This window comes from Pteronotus mesoamericanus, unplaced genomic scaffold (assembly GCF_021234165.1).
Source record: "Pteronotus mesoamericanus isolate MK-2021 breed Mesoamerican mustached bat unplaced genomic scaffold, CSHL_Meso_final contig_230, whole genome shotgun sequence".
In the NCBI taxonomy this organism is placed as follows: Eukaryota; Metazoa; Chordata; class Mammalia; order Chiroptera; family Mormoopidae; genus Pteronotus; species Pteronotus mesoamericanus.
This window is the reverse complement of record NW_026555096.1, coordinates 252,311-272,889: the sequence shown is the minus strand read 5'-3', so window position 1 is coordinate 272,889 and position 20,579 is coordinate 252,311. Positions and strand designations below refer to the sequence as shown.

Here is a 20,579-nt window from a genome sequence, read left to right as displayed (position 1 = left end):
AATAAAAGTAGGGCCTTTTTGGATGCATCTAGTAAGGGATTTGGCAGAAAAGCACTGAACTTTCGAAGATTAAAAGTAGATACGAAGAATTTGCAGGAAGAAACTGGAAATGGAAGTTAGTAACGATATACCTGTTCTTGCTAATTTAAGATTCATAAAACTCATTGGTATTTTATTGAATATAACTTTGAGTTGTTTACCAGCTATACTACTAACCAAAGATTCACATTTACATAACATGATAGAATATTTTGTTACAAGGTACTTTTACAAATACACACAACTGTGGCTGTTAATGCTTTTAATGGGGAAGTACAAAATGCATCAATGCAAAAGATTTGTTTTACATACTCATTAGCATAGCAAATAATGTAAATCTAGGAATACACACTGTTAAACCTCAAAAACTAGTTTCCTGCAACCTAAGGTAATGGAAAAGCTCCTTAATTTTTAACCTACCACCTTTATTGCAGTTCTAAAGGGTGCTGGGGGTTAGGGGGACTTAGAATATAGAGGGCTTTTTTCAGCAGTGGTTCAAGAATTCCAGTGAAGCTGTATGGCAAATGACACTCAGACTGAAATTTCCCCAAAAGGGCTTTCTAGATGCCAACATTACAAACTTTAAAAGAATTTGCAATACCGTATACCCAAGGCAAGTTGAGTTGCTTAACCATTTAAAGGCCTAGGGGAAAGCAGTTCTATCAGAGAATTTAAAAATATTATAAAAAAAACTATAAATACCACTTCTTTCCTACAGAGAAACTTTTTAAAGTATGTAAATGACTTTAAGGATCTTGAGAAAATACCAGTTTTTCAAAAAAGCTTCAATAAACACCCCAAGGCACAAGTGTTCAAAATGGCCATTCTCTAAAATGTCACTGCATTATACTTTTAGAGGTAAAGGTACACTATGCTTGCAGTAAAAGGGCATTTAGTTTAACCCCAGTTAAAAGCACCAGGTGGGTGTCAAGATCAACTTTAATTTTACACAGGGTGCACCATTAACCAACCCTTAGGATAATGAATAGTTCAATTACTACATTTCTAACATGTCTTATCTTTTGCTCTTTCATTAGTCTGCATGGAGCTCTTTTGCCTGCATTTCTTCAGAATATTTTCAGAGCTTAGGACTACCCAGGATATCATCTTGAAGCAATTTAGAGCCATTCTAAAAGAGCTCACTAGATAATAACATTCAGAGAAGGAAATAAAGACAATTTATAGTAGCTAAATTTCTTCCAAAAGAAAATAATGTAGAATCTGACATGTGGGCAAAATGTTTTCTAATTAATGTCAAAAATTGCAAAGATGTTGATAACACGGTTTGGTTTAAAAACACTATATTCTCAAGGTTAATTATGTGAAATATACTATATATTAATTAAGCAGAAGAAATCATTTCCACCACTACGGGAAGAAAACCCACAGCAAAGGAAGCATCTAAAAAGGGTAATCAAAAGGTTAAAGAAGTTCACAAGCTTTAATCAACACCTTGATAATACAATTATTTAATTTTTAAAACCACAATGTTTTTAATCTAGTAACAACTCAACCTAAAGGGCCATGGAGGCTTATGAAAGAAATATCCACCAAGATGCTGCATTTCTAGTGAAAGGGTGAATGATTACTTTGTAAGAAGGAACTGAATCACCTCAGCCATCAACAAACAGCCTTTTTCTTTTACACAATAACTCATAATTTGATGACTTATTTTTCTTCATTAGTTCAAAATTAGGCAGGAAAGGAACTAAGCTGGTCACACCCAGAAACAATGATTTGGCAAGCTGCAGTCACTTGGCTCATGAAGTGTGATAATTTGCTGCAAAGTTGCTTGACTCTAGTACTCCATTTCTTCACATCTGTAAAGAAAAGCCCACAGATAAAAAGTCACTTGACTGTAGGATAGAAACATTTCTCCCCGCCTTAAAGTGCTGGCTCATTGATTTCTCAGTAAGGTATTAGAATCCATACAGGCTCTAAAAATACCCCCAACACAATTAACTATATCTTGCAAGGTCACATTCAGGTTATGTCCTAGTTGTTTCATTAAGCAAGTTCAGGTGAAATACATGAAATTTTATGATTTCTCCCGAGCTTACTTGCCTAATGTTCATTAATATGCTTATGGCTCAATGGGCAAAGTATGAATTTATTTATGACAACATTTATAAGCAGTCAAATCTAATATTTACACTAGTGGCATGCACCCACCTGCAGAGGAGTTCGATACAACCACTTTTCTTTATCAACTTTAAGCTGCATACAGGCAAAGAGATCACAAACTGCTGGAAGGCCGTAACAGTCTGGGGGGAAGTTATGTTCCTCCTGTTGGGGTGAATTAACTAATACTTCCTGCAAGAAGACAAAAAGGGTGGGTTTCTACAAATCTTCCCAATAATATAGTATCTATAACGAATGTAAATGGTGAGCATTCTCTCTAATAAAAGCAGAGGTGACAATTGCTTCCTCTGCTCCTAATTCTTTTCCATAAATAGCAATAAAATATACTGGGGTTTTAGTGCCCCCTGCCCTGGCCCCACAGAATGGGGATTGGGAACTGAGAAAATGCACAAAAACTTCAGTCTAAATAATCATAAATTCTCCATTCTGTTGTTAACATGGCACCAATTAAGCCAAATACAATATTTAACATGTTTACGGATATGGGCCATTTACAAGATTTGATATTAAGAAAGTAAAAACCTATTAATTACATTTCAAATGGTGCTATTTTGATGTCTGTGCTCACCTTGGCCTTCTTTCGAAGTAGCCACTTATCCTCTCCTGAGTTTCCTGCCTTCTTTGCTGGCAAGACCCAGTCTGCTGTGTTAAAGGGGCACCAGGAAGAGGCCACAGGGCTGGTAAGCTTTTGTTTGCCAGCTTGGTCCTCAGTGGTAGGCACTTCCTTGGGATGTCCTTCTTTGCAAGAGGGTGTGATAAGCCACTCTGACAAGGGACTGTTCCTTATCACTTTGAAGGAATCAGTAATTCTAGAAGGAGCCGTTGCCTTTGCTGTCTTTGCTTGTTCTGTTGCTTCTTTTCCGGAAGGACACAGCCACATATTTAGGGAATCTGTATGTTTCTCAGATTCAGATTTTGGTTCCACAGGCATACCATTTTTATCCTTTCCTTCTTTCTCCAGCAGCCATTTACAGAGAGCTTCCCTCTCACAATTTTCATCACACACACACTCTGCAAAGCTTGTACAGGGCTCATTGGCTTTGCAGACGTCCTCTACTTTATATGGGTCCTGATGGTTCTGGACAAGCCAATCTTCAATAATCATGCTGGGAGTGGGCAAGGGTTTCTTGGCCTCCATGTGATCATTCAAGCACTTCAGATTGCCCAGGTTTTCAATCTCCACACCTTTGGGTAAGTTGCCCTGACAACTGGTACAGGAATCAGGCTTGACAAGCCAATCATTCACACTATAGGACTCCTGGAACACCTGGAACAAGAGTTTAAACTTCTCACTGGTTTCACAGCTGCCATTCCAAGGCTTCTCCAGCTTTTGGGACTCCTGGGGAGTCACCAGCCAATCAGAAAGATCCATCTCATCTTGATCAAGAAGCTCTAGGTTCTCAACCTTTTCAGTATCAATGGAGTAAGAACTGGTGGTAGAATCACTGCTACCCTTTTGATAACTTGGTTTTTCAGGAACTTCTTGATGCTGACTCTTGTGAAGCCAGTTTTCCAAGCCCTTTAGGTTGCCCCAGACATTATTAAGGAAACTGCAGGCTCTGGCAGAAGTCTACACAAAAAGTACACAATATTAGTTCACCAGGACTTTGTGACTGCTTTGGAATTCAATGACAAAAGAGTTCTATTTGCCCGCTTACTGCTCTGCCCAATGTTTCTAAATTTAAGTATACAAAGCCAAGAGACAAGGTATTTCTCTGTTGCAATAATACATATTTAAGTACATAAATAAAATTTTCTGCAATTTAAAAAACTGAAAAGTAGCAAAGCATTTGTAGCAACAGAAAAGAGAAGTTAGTTCTAACCTAATATGCATTTATGAATAAAGAAGACAAAAACAAGCAGAAGGTACTAGGCAAATTATTAAAAAGGCTAATAAACATTATTAAGAACACTCAATTTCCTTAATAAAGAAATTCAAAACAAAATTGTTACTTTTTGTCAAATTCTGGCAGGGGGAGGGGAAGCTTACAGATGGGTACCACTATTAGAGAATTTTCTGTGGAGCATGTATACTCAGTACTCTGCTGGTGGGAATAGAAATTGGTATCAATTTCCAGGAAAGCCAAGATGGCAATATGTATGTAAAACTGTAATCTACTAATGCAATTTCTAGGAGTTTACTCCTAAGGAACTAATAAAGAATATACAGAAATATTAGTTGGGAGATGTTGAGAGGAAATTTGTTTATATCCAGAAAAATGGGAGAACAGGTTATAATCAATGATGAAACATTATATGCTATTAAGGATTTTATGGAAGAAAGTAAATGACTGAGGAGTATATTCATGCTCTATTAGTGAAAAAAATCTAACCAAAACAGGATGATTTTTTTAAAGTATATGTATGGATAGAAAAATGAAGTACCTAAATAAAAACGTTAAGAGTGGTTGTCTCTCCGAATGCTGAGATTATGGGTTTTTACTTCTTTGTACAGTTGTTTTCTAAATTCTATCCATGATGAAGAGGTGTCATTATTGTTGTTAAAAGTTATTAAAAATACATTATTTCCATACCAGAACTAAAAACTAAATAAAAACATACTGTCTGTTAGAAACTAACCCCATCTACTACTACATCTACCTCAAACAATAAAGCAGCAACACACCTGATTATTCTCCAAGGTATGCTTTTGAGTGAGCCAGTCCTGCAGATTGGTGCTGGGTGTGTAACAAGTCTGATGACCATTGGCAGGTTTGCTTCCAAGAAGCCATTCGCTGAGAGGGATGGCTGTGGTGCTAGATGCTGACTTCTGCTAAAGACATAATACTTTGCTGCTTAACAGGGTAATGTCAAGTGCAGCATAAAGTTCACTGCAAAAGCAGGAGACCCAAGCTTTCTAATGTTAGCTTGGCACTGACCCTTCTTCACAAATTATATGACTTCCCTAAGCTTACATTTTCACAATTATAAAACAGTGTATAGCTGAGCTCTGGGGTTCTTCTCAACTCTAAATGTCTAGAAACCAATATTCCAGTTGCCTTTAGAAGTAAATTATCCCTATGAATTACAAAGGAAAGGATCCCCAAGGGAGCACCAATACAGAGAGCTGATGACAATTTCTTATGAACCAAATGGTAATAGTAACTTTCTCTTACTTAACATCTAAAACCTCCAAATTTCTGTCTGACATTCAGTCTCAAGGAAAGCATTGAGTTGTGTAACTCATTACCAATGGTACCTTTTCACAAATACATGGCAGCAGGAAAAATAAGTGATTTAGTCAAAACCCAAAAGAAATATTAGCCAAGTAATAACGCAGTTATCAGAAAAAAAGTACATTGTACCTGCTCTGGCAACGGCACATAGCCTCTTTTCTCCATGAAGGGTCCAATATTTGATGAACTAGCATGAGCCATCAAGTGCTCAGGAATTTGCTATAAAATAAAAGCAAAATAATTGTTTATTAATGTTATACTTTCATACCAAAAAAGTGAAATTGTAATTCCTAAATTTTGAAAGTATTAAGCAAAGCATTACCATTTCTATAGAATACATATTCTTTATACTACATTCAATGACCTACCTACAAAGTAGTTTTCGAATCTGAGAATTTTCTATCTACTACATAACTATCATCATACAAGAAATTTCACCAGAATTGGTAGCATTACTACTTTTAACAAGACCCAAATAAGACTAAGTTTGGTGTTCTAGATGAAAGATGATTCAAGCCATAAATTTTTTAAGAAATATGTCAAAGGTGTATAAAGAGTTACAAGATGAATTCTTGAAATTATCCATGAATCAATACCACATTCCAAGCACTACCAGCAACAATGCTCCACTGACTTAATCAGAACATGAAATTTCTGAAGTTCATCAAATTCTCTACAACACCACTAATTCATAGTAAAAATGGAGTGTTTTTAAGACAACCTGTCTTAAAAACAGACTGCCACAGACCTGAGAAGCACACTGTATGAACCATCTGATATCAACATTACTCACAATGGTCTTGAGAGACCCAAAAGTTGTGATGGCCTGGCGCAGAGCAGTTGTGTCTGCTTCAAAAAGCAGGATGGTCGAATCTTCAGGTTTGAGGGTCAAACTGCCCAATCTGGAGAAAAAAAGAAATAAAACTTGGCTATTTTTAAGGAATATCTATTTCAACTTCATCCAAAATGAAAGCCAAATTGCAAACTATCTGAAATGACTGTACTTTGCTAAGACTCTCAACCAAAGGTGGATTATTTAACCACGCACCAAATACAGTATTAAAAATATAAAGCAAGATGATCTTATCACAGGAACAGAAAAGTCAAATTAAATCCAACCCATGCAATGAGTCACAAAACTGACTTTTTAATACACCAAAGTCAAAGCCAAAAATCAAAACAAAAATAGTCTGTACCTCTCCAGGCACACAGAGACTTGATTGGCTAGATCTTTGTTTTGGGTGCGTTCCAGCTGACGAATAAGACAATTGAACTGGCCCAGTAACTGTAAGAAAAAGAAAACCATCTAGCCACAATGATACTAAAAGCACCAAGTGTATCCAAGTTAACAAATAGCACTTGAGATTTCACTTTCGTCTGATCTATATTAAGGCTACAAAGCAGGAAAGACATCCTCTAGGAACCAGAAACCATACTCAAACCAACTATACCCTTGCAGCCACCTTACCCAGTAGAGCTGTTGGGCCTGCTGCTGAAGTGTCTCCTCTTTAAGCTGATAGATGAGATCTACCTGTTCATACAACCACACCTCACGGCTTCGAAGACATTCCAAGTGACGGCTTATGCAGCTGTGAATCTGAGCTTTGATCTAGGAAATGCATACATATTAGCTTCACTAGCTTATAAGCCCAAAGAATGTATTTCCCACAGAGCAGTGAAGTTCTTAAACTTTTGAGAATCACAAATCTTTTTGGCTATCCAGTGACATCTATAGAAAATCTCCAAAAAAATTCATATACTCAAAATTGTGCCTATAATTTCTGGGTTTAGTATCCCAAAAACCCAAAGACCCAGTTTAAGAATTCCTGCCATACAGGCATACCCTACACTCTAAAATCGTCCTACCATACTTCTCCTCCTAAGAGGATCAGGTTTACTAGGGTGTCCTAAAAGAGATCAAGAGAAAATAAAAGAATATGTCAGGTAATGCCGATCCCCTCAGTTTTTTACTTTTTCTCACACTAAAAATGAGCAATCTACTTATAATAGGTCAACTTAATAAAGAGATATGCCACTGCATGTCAACAACCAGAGACCACTTAGAGTAGAGAGTTTAAGTAAAACTATAAACTAAATGTTTCTGGAAGCATAAGTAGTGATTCAAAAAGAAATGTAAAAACCCTGAGGGGAAAAAAACAGCTAAAAATTATCCATGAGCATCTACATTTTAAAAAACCTTTTAAAACATTTTTCTGTATAATAAAGTTGTATTTCAAAGTCACATAATACTACTTGGTCTGTCCACTTACCAACAGAATACTATTAAGACAACAGAACAAACATACTGGGTTGGCCAAAGAGTCTGTAGGTTTTTTTCCATAAAATAAAAGACACACTTTTCATTTTTACCAATAACTTTATTGATTTGCATATTTTGGGTATGTTGACTATCTCCTGCATGGTATAATGTTGACTGTTCTCAATTAATGTCTCAATTTGATCACTATCAACCTCAACGGGTCTACCCAACCATAGAGCACCATCCAGTGAGAAATCTCCACCAGAAAACTGCGCAAACCACTTTTGGCACGTTTGGTCAGTAACAGCACCTTCTCCATACACTGCACAAATCTTTTTTGTGTTTCTGTTGTGTTTTTACATTTCTTGAAATAATAAAGCATAATACGCTGAAAATGTTGCATATTTTCTTACATCTTCAATATTAAAATGGCTACAGAAAAATCGACCAATTTTGGTAAGTTTTTTTTAATGCATGCTGATATGACAGCTGTCAGAATACAATCTAATAAAAGTGTTTCAAATGAAGTTAAAGACAATTAAACACCAGTAAAGCCACCTTATGGGAAAAAACCAAATGAACTTTTTGGCCAATCCTGTATTTCATTCTGGCTTCCGCTAATGAAGTCCATTTATAGACCCATGCCACCAGCAGAACCATGCTACCACCAAGTTAAAAAATGGTAGGGGCATAGGATGCAGTACCATCCTTTATGCAGATGATCAATACAAGTATACTGCTCATTCATTTTATTTTTTTTATTGATGGCAGTGCTTGGCACAGGGACCACATCAAAGAGCAATCAAAAATGCATGCTGAACTAATTCTCTAAGGTGGCACAAGGTTTTCCAGACTCTTTTAACATCTTTATTTCCCTTTAAAATCAAAGATCACATTTCAAGCAGACCATGTGAGACATGGGGTGAAACTTCTTGGGTGGCACTGAGAAGCCAAGCCCTTGGCCATGCTCTAACCATCCCTGTCCCAAGAGTCCAGACATGGCAAGAAAAAAGCACACATCATACCTCTCGCAAGTTATCTTTAATTTGCTGTTCAGCCCGGAGAACTCCACCAATCGCAATCTCCAAGTCCCTCTGTGCATCACAGCACCTCAAAAGGGGTTCTCTCTTACTGAAGCCATTCTGGTCCTGTGAGGTACTCATTCTGCTCACTGTTCCTTTAAAAGAAAAGAAAAAAAAAGAACAATCTAAATTGCACAATAATTACAACCAAAAAACCACCTTTCAGTCATCCCCCAAATGATCATTCCAACCAGCTCCCATTTACTAACCGCTTAGATTACTTCCAACACATGACCTGGCACATAGTATATTCTTAATAAATACTGCCTGCTCTCCCAGCCCACCACTGTTGTGTTCCTGCCATAAAATCCTATGCATGTACTTTAGTGACAATCTACATCTGAACAGATATTTCTGAAAAAAGTACACCAATTTTTCTGAATCAATAGTTAAAAAGAACATTAGAGTATAAGCTGCTAGTTATAACCCACAGAAAGTCATAAGGGGCATGTGTTCTTGTTTCACTGATTTAGAGGTCAAGACTAAAGGTCTAGAAGGATCCATAATTACTTTGAAAAAAAGCTGCAAAAGAAAAAGCTTGATAAACAATTCAGAACATTGTTTAGATCTGGCATTTACCTAAATTTGCTGAAAGGATAGAATTTTTATTACCTTTTCTTTTTTACGTGTTTTTTAAAATTTAGGAACAAACTTAGGGACTTCATAGCTAGGAAGCTCTCAAGAACATGAATCTTCTCTGGCTGATGTGGCTCAGTGGGCTGAGCGTGAGCCAGCTGACTGAAGTGTCACCAGTTCAATTCCCAGTCAGGGAACATGACTGGGTTGCCATGAAAGAGGACTCCTATCACTGTTTCTCTCCCTCTCCCTCTCCTTCCCTTCCCCTAGCTCTAAAAAATAAACAAATCTTTAAAGGGTTTGTTTCTACAAAGCCATTTCAAGAAAAACAAAGACTTTTGCACAGGATTCTGACATATGGGAGGTACTTACAGAAATTAGTGTTACCTAATAAGCTTAGGTTTATGAGAGGTTAAGAAAGTAAGTGGAAAGAATCACACACAACAAATGATATGAGTCAGGGACAGGAGGGAGTCAGAAATGCAATGACAAAGCCTGATGGAAGCCACTGGTGTCTATCCTGGATAGATCTAGAATCAAAGATGGTTTTTAAACAGTTTAATAAAGAAAGCAGTGATCTCTGTAGCCCAGCATGGGTTCCATAAGCCCCAAGACCCCAAAGTTATTTCCATCTTGGATAGTTTTACTAAACTGGCCAGTCAATGTAACATTGTAAACTCGGTATATCTGGACAACAGTAAGACCTGTGACAAGGTTGTATGCTGTCTTTGTGGACAAAGTGAACATGGGCTAAACAAATACAATTACAGTAAATCATAAGGCAATTTTTTTTTTTTTTACAAAGCACTGAAAGGATAATGGACTAAATGAAGCCAGTCTGTAAAGATTTTAGAGTTTTGTCCCTGTTTTTCCCAATTAATCAACTGTTTTCCCTAATGACTTGGATGAAAACATAGAAGGCAGACATTTAAGTTGGGGTTAGTACAGGGCTGTGAAATAAACAGTTTCCAAAGCAATTTCCACAAAGCTGTTAAATCTTACAAAGCAAACTGTAAGTATTGTGAACTTGAATGGGGAAGGGGACAAAGTGGAAGAAAATAAATTTTTTTAAAGGATGGAGATTTCTAACTGAAAGTGAGCCCTATATGAGGTAACCGTGTGCTGGATCTGAAGGGAAAATAACCTACTCACTCACTATTTGACTCAGTGCATCAAAAGTATAGTGTTTGTCACAGGACTAATCTGGTCCATGTTTATTGGGCTATATTTGAAATTTCTTTATGAATAACATACTTTAGAAAGAAGCATTTTAAAAGGGAAAGAGGCCTCAAAACCATGAAAAATTTCTCCGGAAGGAAAGCTGTTTAGCCTTGATAAATCTCTTCTCAAATACCTGGAGACAAGTCAAGAAGAGAATTAAGCTCGTTCGGAATAGCCCAAGTGAGGGGAGGAGGAGGATTAACAGAAGACACCTGAGGCAATATACGAAAGCACTTGTCAACAGTCTTGAAGGCAAAGACCTCAGAGAAGCCAGCTTTCAATTCAACAGGAGCCTACCCAACAGAGTCCTTGAAATGGCTGACTGTTCATCTGAAACAACAGGAACTTTGGCTTAAACTGCATCTTTAGGCCTAGGTTTAGGGCCAGGTGGCTAGCTAGAAGTAGGAAAGGAACAATAGTGTGATTCCCACCCTCAAAAATAAAACAGTGAGAGGAAGAAGCCCAGTAGGCTTTCTTTTGACCATCTCAGCAAAAGATTCACATTCAAGAACTACAGACTTCCTATATGAAACTGATAGATTCAACAAAGTTCCTAATTTCCCTTGTTATTTTGTGTCCCATGATTTGACAGGAATTTCTGAAATTTTTTCCAACCCTTGAAACAACAGCTGTACCTGCTTTGCTGCCTTATTTTTCATACTGTAAGCTGCCCAATTTTAAGTATAGGCATTAGCATTCATGTGGCACACACTGTAGGGACCCTGCAAAATGCCTGCATAACACAAGTGAAATGCTGACTCAGATATAGAGTGCTGGGGTGTCCCACATTACCACAAGCTGCCTCACTTTGCACGTAGGTTAGTTATATGCAAGGCATGGAGAGCGGTCTTTCAAATACATTAACCAAATGTCACCTGTACCAAATTTCCTTCTCTTAGGTCCTCACCCTTTGTGTGAAATGCCACAATGCCTGGCACAGTGGAAAACTTAATCAGTTGTTGCTTCATAACATCAAAAAACCCAGAGCTCTAGATCACATGGGACACAAATTGAAATGCATATAGTGCTGACTGTATTAACTAGATCCCTAAAGTCTTCTTGATTCAATCACAAGCACTATACAACTCTCTAATAAAAGAAAAAGTACACAAATTCAATTTTTCTTTTATCACTTATGAACAGAAGGTAGGATGAGATTTAAAAGTTACACTTTTTCCCCCACATACTTATCATGTTTTCTAATTAAAATGAGTGTTACTCTTCAAAACAGTCATCTTGATAGAACAAGGTCTTTATAGAGTCCATTTGTCCGCCACTAAGAAAACCTGTTTCATTTCTTTATGACCAGTCCCAGGCTTGTCCCTTTGCTGCCCTTGGCTCTGCCCCTCCACCCTATGGGGCAGTCAGCTTCCACAGCTCAGATCTCAAATGGGAGCTGTGTACTGCTTGCTCTCTTGTACTGTAGTGAAGAAGACCTCAGAGCTGAAATCAAGAACCCCACTACATGGGTGAACTCCAATCACAATTAGGTGAAGCTTGAGCTAGCTTTATGAAATGCCACATCCAAAGAGACTTCTCTGAGGTACCTAGTTCACAAAGCCATTTTCAACAATTCACCATTTGTTTCAGGTTCCAGCGCCAGAGCAGCAAGCACATAGTTAAGAGATAACTCTGGGACTTGATAAACCAGAGTTCCAGCTGCATTTGCAAGCTTGAGAACACATGGAATTTACTTACCCCATTTTGCCACATATAATGCATACTTTTTGCCCAAACCTTTGAGGGAAAATGAGGATGTGCATTATACATGGGCAGTGCCTGAAATATCTTGTATCTGTTCTTGTGTTTGTGATTATTTGTTACATAAAATTTCTTGTACTACAATATGTTAAAAAATAAACACTAAAATTCCTTTATAATACAAAAAACAAGTATCTAAATATAAATAAATAACTGAATTAAAAAATTAAGACGAAAGATTTTTTTTTTTTTTCCTGAAAGTTTGGGCTGAAAACATAGGTGCACATTTTACACCAGAGTACATTATACATGGCAAATATGGTACCTTTTCTGCCCTCAATTTCCTCTGGAAAAAAAATAGAGAAAATGATCGTAGCTACAAAGGGCTGCAATGACATTAAAGTGAGACATTATCTGCCTAAAAGCACTTAGCCCAGCCCCCGCACACTGAATTTTTTTATACTGCATTTATTGTTGTTCTGTTTATCTGAGTTATGGGAACCTTAGGAACCTCCACCTTTGGACTGTACAAAGCAACACTGATGCTAGAAAAGGCTTTGAAGCAAGGAGGCCTGACTAAGAATCATTTAGTCATTTATTAACTTAACAGTCTAGACTAAGTATGCTCCCTTTTGCGTGTTTTCTAACCTGTAAAAAGACTGAACCAAATTGGCTTTAATTCTAAAATTCAAATCAATGACAGATTACTCTAAATGTCTTTTATATTCACCTTTATAATCCAAACTACTGTCCTACCACCTTCCAAAAGGACTGCCTTAAACATATTTTTTGAAACAATGTTAAAAAGTTTAATAAGCACTTCCCAAAAACTCCCTGACTCTAAGATTCCTGTCCCAGGCTTTAGGGGAGTGGGAAGAACTTGGGAGAAACACACATACCTTACAAATAAGAAAGCTCCAGGAAAACCTGGAACTTTCCTCAAGAGAACTTTACAAACTATATATGCCATATTTGCACAATGTTTTGCACAAATCTAGTTATCAAGTCTTAAGATCATAGAACCAGAATTGAGCAACTAACCACAACAGGGGCTAAGTCATTATCATATGGTTTAACCATAAAATTTCCAGAGTTATGACCCACTTGTAACAGACATAAACCACAATTTGAGGTTGGAAAAACCATCGCTATCTCTTTAGTACACTATTTAATTTTATAGATGAAGACACAAAGGCCCAGATAGTTTAAATTACCCACAGAGGGGAACACAGCCATCAAGAGATTTGGATCTAGTCCTGGACTCTCTCTGACCAACTTGTTCTTCCTTTACTGTTTTATCACCCATAAATTATTTACCAACACTAGAATTTAAAATTAACATTCCAAAATTATCATTCCAATTACCACTCAAACAGTAACATTTGGGTTACTGTTGGAATAACTTCCATCTAGATTCTCAATCCATTTTTATAGCCCTCAATAAATTATGACAATTTTTCATAACCTTGTTCCTTAGATAATGCTAACAAAATAAACAGCACCTTTGCATGTCAGAATAATCAAAACACTGCCAAATACCAGTGCCAAGTATGAAGGACAGGAGAAAGAGCCCTGCCTGGATTCTGATCACCTGTATCGCTAGACTTCCAGTTGTCGGGCTTGGACCAGATCATCTTTAACTACAGCTTCCAGCTCTGTCACACTTCCCTCCTATCCCTCCTCCTCTCCCCTCCCCCCGCCCAAAAAGCCCACTTTTAATTTATTTTCCTTGCATCTGAATCATTGTTAGAAGCCCAAGGCCTCAAAACACAATCCACAAGATACCTATTTTCTATGGATTACTAAATTCAAAAAACTGCTCACTTGGTTATCTTTGATGAGGCAATATATATACAGGGGTGGTGGGCAAAGTAAGTTTACAGCTGTTAGTATCCAAAAATTTATCCTTGTATTATTCTTCTATTATTTGTATTACAAACGTAAACCTACTTCTTCCCACCATGTATCTGACTATATGTACAAATTTTCAGGAAAAAAAATTATAAAATAATAATTAATATTCTGCATTAAATTTTACCATGAGACATTTTTTACTTCACAGGTTCCTTCAGTTAAAAAAAAGGAGGGGAGAGGGAGTGTTTTAATACCACATTCATTAACTCAAGGGATATATATATATATATATATATATATATGTATCTAGATATATCTATATAGATATCTATATATCTTATCCTGGCCCCAGCCCACTTTTAATCCTTTATTAAGACTAGTTGTTTCTGAAATTCAGGATCTGATTCTCCGTAAGTTTTTTAAACCACACAAATAAATACTGCTTTAAACAAAATAAACTACAAACAAATTCACAAGAGCATATTTTTCTTTTTCCCTTCTAACTGATTTCTTTTGAGGAGACAAACTTGCCCACTGAGTAGACAATGTTAACAGGAACCCCTTTGGGGTATTTAACGTTCTACTGTGTATAAAGCTTACACATAAACACTATATCACTTGATATGTGGACAACTGAAATGTAATTTAAAAGTTCAAAATTTTACAAGAATGAAAAACAGGCACTAAGTTTTCAAAGCAGGATTTGGGGAGTATATGGCTGGAATTAGTTTAGCTATGACTAACATACTAAAATAGCAATTAAATTTCCATCCCACCCCATCTCGCATTCTGCTGTGATGTCATAGCTCAAAGCAGAAAATTAATCATCATTTCTTTGAAAAATACTATTTTTTTAAGTCAGTTAAATTCCACTGAACTTGTACTCTGTTCAGTGCACCTTACCAAAATATCAGTGTCTATTTAGATAATAAACAGAATTACTAAATGTGATGGAAATGTGTAAATCTTTCTTCAACTATATACATTTTAAAAAACTGTCCAAAACTGTCAGAGAAATAGAAATCTAGACTGAACAAAATGACTGGCCAATGTCACTGGGTTGAGGACCAGAAGAAGAGGCAGAGATTTGCCCAAACTATGAGAAATGTGCTTTGATTTTATACCAGTGCTTTATTTGTGAAGTTATTTTAGATATTCTTTTAAAATATTACTATATTTCTTGTTTACTTGTTTCCTGTGGCTTAGAGAATTTATCAGCTCCTAGAAGAATGGTAATTTCTTACATTATAATCAGTGCTTCACTGATGACATCCACCCACCCACTGATTCATCCATTAATCCATCCATCCGTCAGTCATATTTTAAGGTTGTTTAACACCAGAGATTACAGCGCTCAGATTTGCCTTTTATGAAAGTAACTATGAGCAATCAATCCCAGCTAATCAACTCCTGGAACAGTAGCTGGAAACAGACCACAAAATTGATCTTTAACATCTAATGCCAAGTAAGGCTTGTCTAGTTCAAAATCAACAGTGACTCACGTAACCTTCCAGGTTCCCCAACTCTTAGCAGCCAATCTCCCTACGAAGTCCTAGGTCCTCTGCTCTCTAGAAGACGAGGCTGCGCCTCTCACTCTCGGCTTCGAGGCGGCAGTCACCGCTCAGCACGCCTGCGTGGGGCTGCGACTGAAGGGCCCCGCACGGCCAGCCAACCCCGAGGGCTCCCGCCGCGATTCCCAGCGGCCGAACAGACCTCCAAAGCCAGGTCTCCACAGCCTAAACAGCCCGGAGTCCAAGGATAATAAGTCTCCAAGCCTAAGGATTAGGCCCCGCCCCCCCACCCCACCCCGTCAGCGGCCACCAGCAGCCAGGAGCGCGCACGTAGGCGTAGGGGCCCGAGGCTTCGCCCAGTCAGCCAGCCAATGGGCCCTCTAGGCAACCGGAGCCCCCCTACCCTCAGTCTCCAACAACGCTTGCCAGGTGGAGCAAAGCATCTCCAAACCTCTCTTCCGTCCACCTGCTCCAGCGATTAGTGTGTGTCCACCCACCCTTGAGCGCCCCAAATCGTCAAGACGTTTATGATTTAAGAATTTTGCTGCTAATCACCTCAAGGAAATAACAAACGTGGGAAAGTCAGAAGCTTACCGAAGTATCATTGGAATGTTCCTGGCCAAGGGCTTGTGACTCCCTCTGGGAATGTCACCGTCAGCCCAGCGGGGATTCAGCCCTTGGCTTTTGTTTCAGGCTGTCAGACATCTCTCACAGCTCTGACACACATCTAACAGCAACCTCAGGCCCCACCCCGTACCCTACCCCATGAGTCTCTGTGCTTGGTTCATTCTCTCTCTCATACACACACACACACACACACACACACACACACACACACACACTGCCCCACACGACCTCAGTCCTGTGCTGTTTTAACACTCATGGGTGCTTTTCATTAAACAAAAGTTGAATGAGCATCTTCCAGATGCCAAGCACTCACTATTTAGGTGAGGTGATTGCAGAAGTGAAACTGAGAACCCTATCTGGAGAGGCAACAATACAATACACAGGCGGTAAGAATATGGCTCCGTTTGGGTACAAAACCTGGCTCTGTCACTTACATACTGTGTAACCTTAGGCAAGTCACTTAACCAATCTGTGCCTCAGTTTCCCATCTGTAAAATGGGGACAATAATAATGGAACAAACTCAATGAGAATTACATGAATTAATATGTATAAAATGGTTAGGGCAGTGCCTGGCACACATTAGTACTTCCTGTCTGATGAGTATCATGTTCATGGTACTCCAATCTGGCCAGAGACAAAATCTAGACAGCAATGCCATTCCCTTTCAATTAATTTTTTAAATATAAAGTGCTTGCTTTTGTCTATGGATATGAAGCTATTTTTGGAAATAATAAGAGTAAAGCAAAACCACATGACCAAAAAAAGGGCAGACTAAAGGCCATCATCTTCAGTTAAGCATCCATCAGATTTCAGATGAAGTTTGTTTAGGAGCCTGCTTTATCTGTGATGCACAGCTTCACATTTCAGGCTTTTGGTATCAAAAATAAGGAGGGAACAATTTCTCTCTTAGTTCAAAATACTTTCATTGGATAGCATTTTGTGAAGATACAAGAAAAAAATAAAAAGAAAACCCTAGACATACCACTGAATGACGAAAAGTTCAAAATGTATGGTTCTTTGTACTTTCAGTCAATGGCTGGAAAGGAGGAATTTCCAGTTTATTAAAATATAGCTGATACCAAGAACTTTCATCTCTCTTTTATGTGCCCCTATAAAATAGTCACAATGTTGACCATCACCACATAACCAGTGGTCTCATGCCCTTTGTAAAAGATGACCGATGCTTCAGCACACTAAATACTCAAGCTCTCCCCTCACTTGAATTCCCACTGTTACACAATTACTGAGAGTCAGTGTTTATTCATTCATCTTAAGTCAGCTTTAGCTGTTACTACAATATAATGATGTGATGTGATTTTTAAAATATTGTATTAGCATAAAAAGACTGGGAAAAAAACATCTATTAAATTCTGCATTCAGACTACTTTGCAAGCACATCTTTACTCCCTTAACCTGCATTATTTGCCCTTACATCTTTATAAAATGTTTAGGTGCTAAAGGGGGAAAATTCATAAAGCATTTTACTCCTCTTCTGCTCCAAGATTTCTACAGTCTCATTTCATAGTTGATGAACTCATCTAGAGAGAGCACAAACTGTAACTCTTCAATGGCTTCACACCTATAAGATTCTCTACTTTCTGGCTTCAGCCTGACTCTTCTGCAGTTTCTCCAGAACAACCCCCACACCATGATCCACCAGACAGCCTGTTCCTGCAAACTCCAAGCTGGCTCACCTTGTCCATTTTGGCTCTCCCACTCTCTCTGCTGGCAATACCAGTTCCTTCCTAACCACTTTTCTGACTAGTCTCAATCAAGTCACAGCCATCACTAAGCCTTTTCTGACCAAACACCCCATTTCTTAAAAGTTTTGGCCAATAGAGTTAGCTGCTGCTTCCTCTGGGCCCACTGTAATCTGGACAGGTTTCCAGCATGACACCTGTAACATGTTACCCTTATTGTTACATGTCTGCCTCCCTAGGCTGAGAGCTCTCCAAGAGAAGGGTCTGTATCTTATTTGGCTTTGTACATCCAAATGCCAAACGGAGAGCCTGGTACCAGTATCTTGGCGTTAACAATCCCCTCTACATCCTGCGTGCACTCTTGAACTAACAGAAAAAGAATGGTGTTCCTGGAGTTGTGCAATAATGTGGCCCTAAACTCAACGGAGGCTTAATACATGTTTAATAAATGGGTGGGTGGATGAATAAATTATAAACGCTTAAATTGAGACCAGCCACAGTAAGTATGGCATAGTTCTGCTTTAAACATAACCAACTTAGTATCTCACTAAGGCCTTTGTTAGTTCAGGAAGTTTTTTCAGAAGAGGTTCTAATTTTTACTTTTAGTTTTCTTTTAAACAAGATAAAACTGGCAAGGGTACTGCCACTGAAACCGTGATTCCAGGAGAGACGCTAAGATAAAGTGTCTTTTCTGATGCCAGACCCATCAAAGCTTAGCTAAACAGAAGCTAAGCAACAGCAGGTTTGTCAGTTAAAGGGGAAACATAACTGTATTTACAGACATCTCTGGATTTTTTCCTCAGACTTTGCAGTGCCACAGACATTCCAGCTGATGTCACAGTTGTTTGGTAGGCTTTTAGAACTGGGGCTGTGCCCTAACTTCAACTTGAAACTTCTTACCATAATATAGCCAAAGATAGAAAAACATGTTATTTATCTATTATCACAGTCATAATGCCACTTTATCCATGATTTTATAGGGTAAACATCTTGTCCTTCCCCCTCCCCACATACATAAGTGATAATTTCCTTCCTCTAAAGCCTGGGGATAATAACAACACAAAAATAAAACTTAATGTATACCCAAGATTATGTTCTCATAAAATCTGTAATCATACAAGTATTAAAAGACTTAGCTTATTATCTATGACCAAAAAGACAAGCAGTAAGTTTTAACCTAGCTTGTCAGTTATTCACCCCTTCAATGAACCGAACTTCTACATTTATTTAAGATGTTATGTATTAATTCAACAAATATTTATGGAGTGACTAAGCTGACATATACTGTGATAGTCCCTGAGGACATTATGGTGAACTTGCCATCAAATAGACCGTAGCACTGACTTCTGCTGTCCTTGAACACATCATCCCACATAATAACACATAGCAAGTAAGGCTATTTATATGATTATTGTTAGCCTCTCGAGACTGTAGGGATAGTAGGGATAATTACAGGAGGCAGTAAGCAACGCTGTGTGAGCACAGAGAGCGCTAGGGAAAAAAAAAAAAACGTTGTCTTCTTCACGTTTCCACCCAACAGGCTAGGAATTCATATATTCTGGGCACTTTCTGGAAAACGGTCCTCACCTCGCTCCAAGAGACAACAGCGCGAGCGAGCAAAAACAAGGAGTTGTCAGAGCCGCGGCCAGGGGAAGGCGGGCGGGGAGGATGAGGGGAACACGGGGCGAGAATGTCGCTGGCCGAGGAGAGGAAGACACGTCGGGCCGGCGGGCCGGCAGGGCTCGGGAGGAGCTGGGTGAAGGGGGCGGGCCGGGAGTGTCGAGGAAGAGACCGGCCCCGCAGGCAGAGCAGGCCCAAGCCCGTCAGGAAAGCGGTCATGGCGCCCCAAACCAGGGTGAGGCGTGAATGCCGGAGTAGATGCTCCCGTCGCCGTCCTCCCAACCACTCCGATTCTTACCAAGTACCAGCGGAATTCCGGGAGATCTGAGGGTACCTTCGCCGGAGAGACAACACCTAACAAACCAAGGGCCGAAAGGAAGAGTTCTCGCGATAGCACAACCTTCCTCTCACGCCTCACGCCGCACTTCTGACAGTGTCGCGAGAACTCTGCTGGAGTCAGCCCAAAGGCCTTGTCGGCCCTCTAGAGGACGTAGAGCGCAGACGCGCACTCTTTCCTGTGTTCTAGGTTACCGTCCTTTTGCCCTTCCTGAGCAAAGCAGATTAAATGAAACAAACATTTGCAGAAGGCAAACTTTGTACCGAGGAGTAAGTGATCCTGTCACATCAACTGTCGTCGCAAAATAGATATTATTTAGCCTTAAGGTACAGATGTAATAAATCTCAGAAGACCCAAAAGGACAAATACTGTATGATTCCACCTATATGAGGTACCTAAAGTAGTCAAATTTATAGAGACAGAAAGTAGAAGGTCGTTTGCCACATGCTTGGGAAAGGTGAAAAATTGTTTAATGTTTAAAGTTTCAGTTTGAGATGATGGGAAGTTCTGGATATGGATAGTGGTGATGTTTGCACAGCAATGTGAGTGTAGTTAATACTGCCTAATTGTACACTTAACAATGGTTAAAATGTTAAAATTTGTTATGGGTATTTTGCCACATTTTTTTAATTCAGTAAATAAATTTGTTTGCACCACGTCACAACACAATTTTTTACACTCCACATTTCACCACCCTGTACCCCTCACAATCTGCCCAGTGTGACATTATTC

General features: G+C 38.7%; 1 protein-coding gene across 6 annotated transcripts; it reads right to left on the bottom strand.

The window, feature by feature from the left end:
• Positions 1–134: 134 nt before the first annotated feature.
• On the bottom strand, positions 135–19,967 carry NCOA4 (nuclear receptor coactivator 4). Of its 6 annotated transcripts, none has more exons than XM_054572354.1 (10): positions 19,809–19,967; positions 8,643–8,794; positions 6,826–6,966; positions 6,554–6,642; positions 6,151–6,259; positions 5,487–5,576; positions 4,808–4,954; positions 2,750–3,751; positions 2,212–2,352; positions 135–1,859 (listed from the first exon to the last, which is right to left on the bottom strand). In XM_054572354.1, exons 2-10 carry the CDS (start codon positions 8,778–8,780, stop codon positions 1,854–1,856), a joined length of 1,863 nt encoding a protein of 620 aa, XP_054428329.1. In that variant the 5' UTR covers positions 8,781–8,794; positions 19,809–19,967; the 3' UTR covers positions 135–1,853. The 6 variants fall into 6 exon arrangements, with proteins under 6 accessions (XP_054428329.1, XP_054428330.1, XP_054428325.1 ...); XM_054572355.1 differs by having other exon boundaries at positions 4,808–4,951; XM_054572350.1 differs by lacking the exon at positions 135–1,859 and having other exon boundaries at positions 2,179–2,352.
• Positions 19,968–20,579: the final 612 nt, after the last annotated feature.